The following is an 11,964-nucleotide window of genomic DNA, read 5'->3' as shown; positions in this document are numbered from 1 at the left end:
GTTGTAGTCTCTCAGGCACTTTTCTGTTTTAGCTTTTCAGCAATATCTTTGCAGAAAATAGCCGATACACAAGCTCGATCGGCTAATTTCTGCAATGTTTCTCCCAGAATACGGAAGCTGTGGTTTAAGTGGTTAACCCCTAACCACACCCCTGAGGCGCTGACCCTGTAGCTCCCAATACTTAGGATCGGTTAAATGCAAATACCACATTTCACTCTATAAGCAAACATAGTGACAAATACAGCAACTAAGGGCGGACCAAATATTATTATAGCATATCATATATAATGTGGTTAATCTGTTTATTAAAACAATGTTATGAATACAGTTGCCATAGAAATACAACCAGACAATTCCACTGATTTTCCGCCTGTTATGTTCAGGCCTTATGCCCATCACATATAGACTGTGGTGGTCACTCACAGTAGCTTAGGCCTTATGCCCATCACATATAGACTGTGGTGGTCACTCACAGTAGCTTAGGCCTTATGCCCATCACATATAGACTGTGGTGGTCACTCACAGTAGCTTAGGCCTTATGCCCATCACATATAGACTGTGGTGGTCACTCACAGTAGCTTAGGCCTTATGCCCATCACATATAGACTGTGGTGGTCACTCACAGTAGCTTAGGCCTTATGCCCATCACATATAGACTGTGGTGGTCACTCACAGTAGCTTAGGCCAACATTTCCACATCTGTTCATTCATTAACAGGGCTAACAGACTTTCTAATGCATAATTGGGCACGACAGTCACTCTCTCACAGAGATACCGATAGAGTAAAACGTTGTTGCCACAACTTTCCCATCAAATCAAGTATTTTGACGCACGCCGTTCGCAGACGGTGTGAAATGACCTTGAGAGTTTACAGATGTATTCAAATGTTCCATCCATTTGTACACTCCCGAGTTACAATGGGATACATTAACGGGAAAGGATTTTTATTGTCTAGGAGTGGCTTATAACATGTATATTTCACAACACGGGACAAAAACATATATTAAAATAAATATATATTTGAAACAGTTGAAAGTAAAGACAATTTATAAAAAATGCATGATGCTTATTCAGGAACAAAATTGACAAAATCTAAGAATAAAATAATTTGCACAATGAATTTGTTTTCTGGTTAATACTACACTGGTGGACCATTGATGACAGTGGATAGGTTCATGGAGGGCATTAGGCAATAACATTTAAAGGGCTGCAATGATTCTTACATTCAATTTCTAACGAGCCCCCGCCACACGTGTGTATGTGTGTGTAGTGCAAGTTGGGAAAAAAATGGGAATGTGTATTAAAATCTAACAGTATTACCCACTGTGAGCAACTGTTTGAAATTATCTGAATGCAATATTATACATTAAAAAAAATATATAAAATAAACTGTGTTCCACCTGCCCAGAATGTAAATTCACATTTCCAAGTTTGGATCTGTTGCCTAATGCTGCTAGGCCGGTGCGTCACAGGAGCAGGGCAGCAGGGACAACAGTTGCAGAAGAAGGGATAGATAGATAGACACGGGAGCAGCTCGGACACTTTAAGCCTTTTTTATTCAGGTTCTAGTACAAGAAATGACTGACGATTCCATCTTGCAATCTTCATGTCTCTGGCTTAAACTGTCCGAGCTGATCCAGTGTCGATCCCTTCTCCTTCGGCATTCATTTTATAGTTATATAGTGATATGACAGGAAAGGTTTTACCCCATCAAGAGTGAACCTGAAATCAATCAATCAATCGTCATCATCTCCGCCGCCGTCGTCGTCGTCATCATCCGCCTCTTCTCCACCGTCTCCCTTCTCTTCATCATCTCCACTGCTTGCTTCCGACTCTCCATCTGAACTCTCCACTGTTTTCAGATGAATTGCCTCCTCGAGGTTACTGATGAACCCCACAAACAAATAACATGCATGAACCCCCACACATAGAGATGTTGACGGCTATTAGGGCTTTTCCTCACAATTATTCTATAGATTCATTTTTCAATTAATATAATAATCGAGATGCATATTTATAAAAATAATTACAAAACAAATCGATGAACAACTTAAGCATTATTTGTCGCACAATGGGATCGTGCAAAAATAAGTTAAAATAGCTCAAAACATTGGCTACACTTCTTTTTTTTTCCTTTTTAACTATTCGCCTATAACATGCCCAAATAGGGATACTAATGGATTATTTAATTAAATTATTGATTATCGATAGTATGTCTTACAATTGGTTGAAAGGATTAGTTCGATTAACTCTTGCATCCCTAGATGGATATCCCATCCAAGATGTAATAAACTAGAGGTTCACATCTAGCAGGACAAAAAACTCTGCTTCCCATCATGCACCTGTAACCCAGTGTCAATGCGCGTGTCACGTGATCGGCCGTAGCCAATCGGAAGAAGGAAACACAGGAGTCCAGTTCCTGTTTCTGGGCGGTTTTAAAAGGGATGACCTTTTTCGCAGAGCCTGGGAGTCGATGGTCGCTGAGGGGGCGCTTGTTTTACAGGTTAGGGTTAGGTTTAGGCATAGTTTTACTGAGGTTAGGGTTAGGTTTAGGCATAGTCTTTGTGAGGTTATATAACACCGCCCTACTAGTAGTATCCGGCGCTGTAAAACAAGTGTCCCATCAGTGCCCATCGAAACCGAGGCTCTGCGTAAAAGGTAGTCCCGGTTTTAAAAGGATGTTTTCTCTGAATCTAGTCTAGGCAGCATCTGCGGTGATTGAACAGAAACAGCCTTTTAAAACAGCCCAGAAAAAACACCAACTGACCCCTGTGTTTCCTTCTTGCACCCCTAGATGGATATCCCATCCAAGATGTAATAAATGTTGTAATAAGTGTTAGTTTACCTCACCAAACGTCCAAAAGCAGAACAGAAAGAGAGAAGAGTAGAAACCCCGGAGAATCCAATATCCAGACTTCTTGACTTGGAATGAACCCAGACATAGTATCTTACCTCCAGAGTCAGACCACCACAAAGAACTGACGCAAGGGGTCCATCAGTGGACACATGATTACTTTACTATAATATTAGTTAATTTAACATCATCATAAAAAAGATAGTCAATCATAAAGTTAAAAACCTTTAATACCAGGCTACTTCATAATAGAGTATTCTGTGAGTGGCTTGGGCTCATCTTTTTGAAAAGAACATCCATATCAAAAGCAGATATGGATGTTTTTCCACTTTGTTGAACCAACAAGACCATGTCAATGCCCTGGTATAGCTCTCCTGTTTTTCTATTTTATCATCAAAAACATCATAGTCACTGGCCTTGAGGCACTAATTCCTTCTTATACTGCATAGTACACAGTTGAAGGTAGGTAGGTTGTCTGTTATGTTGAAAAAAATCTTATTTTGGCTGTATTTGTGTTTTGTTTTTGTCAAAGTAAGGAAAACCTTCATCTGCACCTGCTTTTGTCCTCTGCACTTAAACCCACAGACACAGGCACATAAGGCAGACACAAGCACATAAGGCAAAATAACTGACCTTCCTCAATTCACAGCAGTTAGACTAAGAGAGTATTTCGCTTACTTTTAGGGATCAATTTGCAGTCAAATTTGCACCAATTATATACTGTAGATAGATACTATGTCATCCCATGAATGTGAGTAGATTTGCAAACAGATGACAAATTGTGTGGTTAAACATATTGCTTTAATAATAACCCTTTGTAGCATTCTTCATTTGTTGAGAGTAATTCAGTCATTTATAATAAAGGGCTGTCTAAAGCAGTGGTTTCCAAACCTTTTAGCTCAAGACGCAAAAGAAAAAAATATGTCTCCTGGGACCCAAACTAGTGAAAATAGCAGATCTACAAGCAGAACTGTGCTTGTAGAACAGCTATTTTCACTGTTTCTTAAACATTTGTTTTCCAATTAATGGAATTTCTTGATTCGGATTATTTTTTACTTGTATTTATCAGATGATTAAGAAGACAAATCTTTTTTTTTTTATTATTTTGTGCATTTTTTAAAGGATAATACAAAATAATGGCAGTCACTTTAAACGCGTTCGCGATCCACAAATGGATCCCAAAAACCCAGTGTTTGGGAACCAGTCTAAGAGCCTCTTTAGTACTTGTAGCTCTACTGCTGTGAATTGAGGTCAGTGAACAAGCTTCAAGAACGGCACTTTTGTTAGAAAACTCCTCCCACCATATCCATGTCTGTACACTGTGACTTAAAAACAATGATAAAAACCATGAAAATCAGTAGTAAGAAGAACAGTAACTCTGTCTACAATCATTAAAAAGGTAAAATATCCAGTGTGCTTAAAAGACCTGCCGTATGATTAAAGTAAACAATAAGTGCACATTAACCCTAATACTGGTGTAAACTACAAGACTTCTGGCAGGTTCACAATAGGGCGGGGGGGGGGGGGGGGGGGGGGGGTAGAAAAAAGGCCATTCCAAACACCCAACCAGTCTTTCCACAAAGTCAACCCCTGCAGACTCCGCACACCCATCGGTAGAAGGAGAGAGAAGAGGAGCAGGTGCTCTCACCACACTGTGGTCTTTCCATGCATCTCCACATCCGCGTCGGAGGACGGTCTCTTCCGGTAGTACCTCACCCACACAAATATGCCCAAAATGATTAGGATTAACCCACAGGCTCCTCCCACCGCTGCTGCCAGGATTCCCAAGTCAGAAAGGGCCACTGCAAAGAAGCATACAGGCACAATTGAGGGTATGCGCATGACATCATCATCATACCCTGAAGATATGCAGGAACACCTACTGAGTGGCAAAAAAAACCCTACTTGCTGGCTTGACAGCCCATCCATCCAAACAGAAAAGGCCTATCTGATTGCATTAAACAATGTTAAATGACGTTAAACTCACTTTTCCACTCAATTTGCCATTCACGTTATGCATGCGCATACCCTCTATTAAGGCAGGGCAAATGTTTGCCTTGCTTATACGATTAATTAATCTTTTTTGAGTGGTGCAACCACTCCAAGGAACAGCAATGTCCGTGTTAACCTATGTGACAATGTCCGTGTTGACCTATGTGACTATGAGTACCAGTAGGGGCAAAAGTGGCGCTGTTGTGCCAGAAACAGAGAGAGAGAGATAGTGCTGCACTGTTGCCTGCTAATGAGAGAGATAGAGAGAGATAGGGGGGGTGGGGGGGTAAGGGGAGAGGGGAGTTGCACCACTCAGTTCACACAGGTGTGATTATTTTTTAAACATAGTGACGGTAGCAAATCTATAAGCTCACAGTGTGTCGGGTTATTTCCCCCCCTTTTTTTTCTCCATGCCACCATTGTGCCATAGAATTAAGTATAAAACAGGCCATAAATTATAATATTTGCCTACAGTTGGGTCAAGTAAAGATACAATTGTTGTCAACCAGCAGGACTTGCGAACTGACCTTTGCTGACGACCTTAAGCACGATCTCTCCATTTTTGCCGTGCACGTCTGGCTTGTTCTGCACCTGGCAGATGTAGGTGCCATTGAAGGTAGGCGGAACCTGATGCAGCGTGATGGAGGCGTCTTGCTTCGCAATGTCCCCTGACCACACGGCATGGCCTTTAAAACGCCCGCCTGTGGGAGGATATGCTGTCTCCTGATAGTAGTACACCTAGCATACATGCACAAACACACGCGCACACACACACACACACACATTAACAACGTGCAGATGCAACACAGGCAAAATAGTGTGGAATATTAAAATGTGTGGGTGGATTTTATAAAGATCACGGTTGTCACACACAGACTCCTCTGGTCCTGGGGCCAGGGGATGAAAGGTCCAGGATACAGTCACAGTGTTGGATGAAATCGGGAGTTTGGACTTAAAGGTGCATTTCAGTCTGACATTGGTCCCGTTCACTGCTTCCACCTCACTTGAAGTGAAGATCTCTATCCCGTTGACCTGCAGCAGCCCTGTCCAACACGCCAGTGAGAGAGAACTTAACGGCACAGAAATGCACACAAAAGAAGATATGCACTCTTGCAAAGTGTCTGTCGCACGCTCTCACTCTCTCACTCACTCACTCACTCACTCACTCACTCACACACTCACACACACACACACACACACAGCTTTGAAAGTCCTTGATTCTTTCTATCATCCTGCGTCACGTCTCTGTGTGCGTACGTGTGTGCACGTGCGTATACGGTTGTAATGCACGTAACTCGAGAACCGTTTGACCCACCGACTTAAAATTCGACACACGTGTTCCACACCACCACAGGGAGTGCAGTGCCCGGTATCGAGTCGGTCGGACCCACGCTTCTCCAGAACCACCACAAAAGGCTCTGCTCAGGCTCTGCCAGTGGGCCTAATGAGGCCAACTCCTTTCACCTGTGCAATAGAGACACACGGGGACTACAAATGTCACGCCCCCAAATGAGACAGCGTCCCCACTTCTGGTCCGTTATACTGCAGGCCAGCCCATAGAAGTCCATTGGAATTCAACTGTAGTTAGCCTACTTTTAAAATAATATGAAATGAACTGAAGACTATATTGATTTGAATAAAAATATTCAAATGTATGAAGTGTCTTTGTCAACATATATTGTTGTTTTCTCAATAGAGGATGCATTTCACATTTAATTTACCACTTGAATGAGTTACCCATAATGTTAACGGAGCAGAGGGTTGACGGCAGACAGAGAACCTGTCGCTTTTACGGGACGTCACTGCCTTTACGAGGCTACGAGCGCCGACTTTGAAGAGTGGAATTCTCAATATACATCCCGATCCCGACTGACTTGTTATTCATGTCTATATTTTGAACATGTCACAGGATTACTATATATGTTCTACCTACCACGGAGCTCCGACGGTGTGTTTTACCGCTGTCAACTTGTATAATTAACTTTGCTGAATAGTTGCATGGGAAAATAACCCAGATAAATGGAGGAGTGACATCCTGACATTTTCAACTACCTAGTGAATTCTCCAGATGAGTATTAATAATAGTCTTGCAAGATGCTGTTTAGATCATTTTCAACAAATACATAGCATATAAAACGAAATACAACAAATACATCTGGGTATTGAAAACCTCAAGGGATGCATCCGTGACGTATATACCGTGCGACCACTTTGACTTGAGATTTACAATGCTAGCACTTTTCACAAACTGATGGAGTATATTATAGTACATTGTAGGATGTATATTGAAATGGCAGGTATGTGACATTGAAAAGGACAAATTAAACATATGGGACACTTTATTAGAACACAAAAAAAATCGCTATAGCCTCAGTAATGAACCAGTGAAATTAGGGTATTTTATGATGCCTCTCATAGGGATTGCATTGGCAGCTACAGTACACAGTTGAAACGGACCAGAAGTGGGGCCGCTGTCTCATTTGGGGGCGTGAAATTTGTAGTCCCCGTGTGTCTCTATTTCCAGCCTCTGCCTCAGCTAATTGAGGCTCAACCAATCAGGCTCTGCCAGTGGGCCGAATTGATTGCCAAATACACTTTTTTCAGTTTGTAGTCTTCACACACAGGCACATACACAGATCTCCATGTGGGACACCAGCTGACGGGTGCTATGACAACGTATATCATTAGGTTCCCAAGTTGCATCATTCCCAAGTAGGTCGGTGACCGATTGCGACGGGCACGTACAGGTCTAGTCCTACTATAAATGTGCCACGTCTCTGTCTGCATGCGTGCGTACGGTTGTAATGCACATAACTCGAGAACCGTTTGCCCCACCGACTTCAAATTCGACACACACGTCCCACACCCCCGCAGGGAGTGCAGTGCCCGGTATCGAGTCGGTCGGACCCACGGTTCTCCAGAACCACCACAACAGGCTCTGGTCAGGCTCTGCCAGTGGGCCTAATGAGCCAAAGTCCCCTCACCTGTGCAATTTCCATCCTTCGCCTCAGCCAATTGATTGCCATGGCAACCCCACACCTGCAAATTGATTACTTAACCACTCCACTTTTCACAGTCAGTTTGCACTCTTCAGACACAGGCAGACCAGCAGATACAGAGATCTCCATGTGGGACACAGACACAGTTAAAACGGGTGCGATGACAAGTTGACAACGGGTATTATTAGGTCCCCAAGTTGCATCGTTCTCAAGTAGGCCGATGGCCGGCGGGCACGTACAGGTCTAGTTATAAAAATATGCGCACGCACACACAGGTATGCCTCATTTGCTAAATAAAACGCATTTCATTCCAGATCACATACATTCATATAGAGGGTATGCGTGTGACATCATCATCAAACCCGGAAGTTATGCAGGAATGCCTACTGAGTGGCAAAGAACTATTTTCTGGCCTTGAAAAGCATGCATCCAAACAGAAAAGTCATATCTGATTGCATTAAACAACGTTAAACAATGTTAAACTCACTTTGCATGTTGCTTTGCCACTCAATTTGCCACTCGATGTGCCATTCACTTTAAGCATGCGCATACCCTCTATTGTTTGCATTTCTGCTTAAAGGAAGCCCAGTATAAATGTCAGAGAAAGAACAGGATAGAGCTTGAAGCGTGAGGTTGCCCTCACCCACGTGCCCAGCTGACTCCTACATTGAGCACAGCAACCCCCTTGCTGTCGCAGCCTAAGGCCATCTAATCTAAAGCAGTGGTTCTCAACCTTTTCAGGCTGTGCCCGTGACCCTCCAAATTAATCATATTTGAACTGGGGACCCGCACCCTTAAGCACTTGGAATGCAGGAGTTGAGGCATTACATTTAGTTTGACTCGGTTCCACAGATAAAACACACACACACACACACACACACACACACACACACACACACACACACACACACACACACACACACACACACACACACACACACACACACACACACACACACACACACACACACACACACACACACACACACACACACACACACACACACACACACACACACACAATGACCTTAATGTAAATTCTCACTCAAAACAACAGCTCACTCCTTCCTCTGTTTACTTAGCTAGTGAAGGCAAAAAGCCCACAAAAGTCCTTGACAGTTGGGGGAACTGCGATAACTTCCAGATAGCTATCCAGCCTTCACACTTCACCAGCCTTCATCAGTGACACACTGATGAAGGCTGGATAGCCGAAACGTCTGTAATTCCATCAAAAATAAAAAATAAAAACGCAGTCTTGGTGTGTGCAACCCATTACCTTTATTTCTACAATGGGAACTGCATTGCCTCATATCTCTGGTGTTCACTGGTTCTTGACTCGTTGTATTTCTAAAATATGTTGCCGACAGTAAAATGGTGCCTAAAAACTCGTTCATGACGTTCATGAAGCTCTTTTTGCATGCAGTGATTGCAGTCCCCCTGAAAAAAGTGATGGCTCATGAAAACTTAATTGCTTTTAATGTACTATTACTTTACACCAGGACAATGCAATCGAATGGCAGATGATAGATACAGGTGAGGCCTGTGCTGTGTTCATGAGGATATTGGTACTGTATGTATGCCATTGCACACGGCTTAATCATTAATGACAGTACTGAGCCCAGAGGGTGAAATGGGAGACTGCAGGAATGGAAATAGTAGATATGTTGTCCAAACAAAACTTCTTGGAATTTGTAGATTGACTACATTCAGTCAGAGTATCGTAAGCCCTCTTTCTAAAACAGAAAAGAAACATTTATCCTAATTCGTGTGTGGTTTATACAATAATAGATGGTTCGATATCGTTTATGGGTTCATGAGACCATGGTGCTGGCAATTAATGGGTGTTGTGCCACAGTGGTCACACTCACTGACCCATTGTGAGACCCATGACACTCATTTTATGAGGGGATTTCCTGAGGGGATTGGAAGACTGCAGTGAAGTCACATAAATGTATTTATATCATCTGCAGCTTGAGAGGCTAAGCACTCTTAACAAGGTGAAATTATATGAATCATAGGTAACCGAGGGTCCCGAAAGGGGCTATGAATCAATGCTATAGCCTAGTCAGTTGCTACTCATAAACTCAATAGTGCTGCTGCATACTGGATACACATGACATCTCCATATCAACTAAAATATCTGCAATGAAAAAAATGTGTTAACCATTCCCAGTCACATTCCATCTTATATCTGACAACATCATGGCAACGAAGGCCTATTCATTTTTAACACTGTCTTCAACCAGAAAATCAAGACTCCTCACCAGTCCACACCCAGCCCACTGGAATTTGATTCAACAGTATCACTCCAATAAATAGTACTATGCCTATAGAAACAGCTCCAATGAATAAGGCACATGCAGCAGTGTAGAAGTATGTGTACGTCTCTAAATGTTCTGATGAATTGAAAAAGGTGGACCCTGTTGTAAACAAGTGTAATGCTTTATTGATTGATTGAAGTATTTATTAACAGTTTGCAGAATTACAGTACATTTCAAGCACAACGCAATACAAAAACTGTTAACTGTGAGTGGACGACCCAATAAGCAACACTTTACAAGAGGGTCCACCTTGTTCAATTCATCATGACAGAGACATACACCTCTATATAGCCAAAAAACAGGAAATCATCATCATAAAAGGAGGTAAAAAGGGAAAAGAAAACATATACAGTGAGGGGGAAAAGGGGTGTGTCGTCCACAGTAACAGTCTTTGTATTGAGTTGTGCTGTCATGTGAAATGTACTGCAAACTGTTAATAAATACTTCAATCAATCAATCAATCAGCCTGATCTGAGTTTGAACACTACTCAAGCAGAAAGCGATCACAACTACGTAGGACAAGACAACATCAGTGTAGTCTATAACTTAGATAAGCTAGGTATTATTATTGCAACACTTTTGTTTTCCAACAACACAGTAGGCTATGAAGTATATAAATCCAAATAAAGACGTTTAACTATATTAGGAAAGAAACTTAGAAACATTTAAATTAAGGAAAGTTTACTGGGAATATTCGTGAGAGAGAGACACCACAAATTGCTTGGAGTTGGAAGTTGGAATATCGTCTAAATACGAATCGCACGTATTGAAAATCATTGGTGTCACTAGTGTGCAAATAACATAATGTTTGCTAAACACTTGTTAAACATAAGCAAATCCCACTAGAAGCACAAACAAGCACAAGGAAGTTCCTCCGCTCTCACCTGGCAGCACCACGTATCCTCCCCCCAAAAGAACACACATCTGAATCCATATCCGATACATAGGCCTGTTTAATTTATTCTGCCCTTCTTACTCCGGGCAGGTAAACCTTCTATTCAAGTCCCGGGCATGTAAATAAGTTTACTCGACAATCATGAACGTGTTTCGATCCGTGCAGAATGGCGAACAATCGGAACGGAAGTGTGTACTGTGTGTAGTGACTGTAGCAGATTACGCATTTAGACTAGAGAAACAGTCACCCTCCCGTACACACACACACACCTTTCCAGTCCTGCCTTCTGGGCGGACGTTTATGGCACCTGCATTCTGTAGAACCTGTTTCTGCAGCAGAGCCACACCACGTTTGGTTTCATATTCTCTACGCGTTGGCGACACCGTTTGGAATAATAGTAGTAATCCCATCATCAACGATTGGGGGAAAAATTGCTGCTGCATTATTTCCCCATAATAATACCAGATAAAGTGTAGCCTACAGTAAATAATGTCAAGCAATTTCTACCTAGACTATTTGCTGCCATCTCGTGGCCACACTGCCGCATTACAAGAATAGCGGATTCTGACCTAATGTTGAATCTAAATTAGTCTCTATGCTGCAGACTAGCAGCAGAGGCCCTCAGATTCTCTGAGATACCCAGTTAGAAGTAGAACAAAACGAAACCATGTTTTTCCCTTATCTTCGGGGTCCTAACCAAGGTCCTAACGGGGTCTCCCCCTTTTTAACTATATTGTTGCGATGGTTGTGGTAACTTGTGACAATTGTCACCGTTTACGAAGAGAGAATAAAATATGAGACCCTTTGTTGTCCCCGTATACACATAGCTGTCAAGCGTGGAAAATAAATATTCCCCGCAAAATTCTTTACTACTGCATATTCTGTTAGTTTCTAGTATGAATT

General features: G+C 42.2%; 1 protein-coding gene across 1 annotated transcript; it reads right to left on the bottom strand.

Moving 5' to 3' along the window:
• Window positions 1–562: 562 nt before the first annotated feature.
• LOC306928678 (myelin protein zero-like protein 2) lies at window positions 563–11,319 on the bottom strand. Its single transcript, XM_079508948.1, has 6 exons — window positions 11,051–11,319; window positions 5,720–5,889; window positions 5,374–5,584; window positions 4,503–4,656; window positions 2,372–2,480; window positions 563–1,943 (listed from the first exon to the last, which is right to left on the bottom strand). The coding sequence occupies exons 1-6, from the start codon at window positions 11,109–11,111 to the stop codon at window positions 1,737–1,739; spliced, it is 912 nt and encodes a 303-aa protein (XP_079365074.1). The 5' UTR covers window positions 11,112–11,319; the 3' UTR covers window positions 563–1,736.
• Window positions 11,320–11,964: the final 645 nt, after the last annotated feature.

This window comes from Electrona antarctica, assembly GCF_951216825.1.
Source record: "Electrona antarctica genome assembly, chromosome: 8".
In the NCBI taxonomy this organism is placed as follows: Eukaryota; Metazoa; Chordata; class Actinopteri; order Myctophiformes; family Myctophidae; genus Electrona; species Electrona antarctica.
The sequence above is the reverse complement of the archived record's forward strand: the minus strand, read 5'-3'. Positions and strand labels throughout refer to the sequence as shown.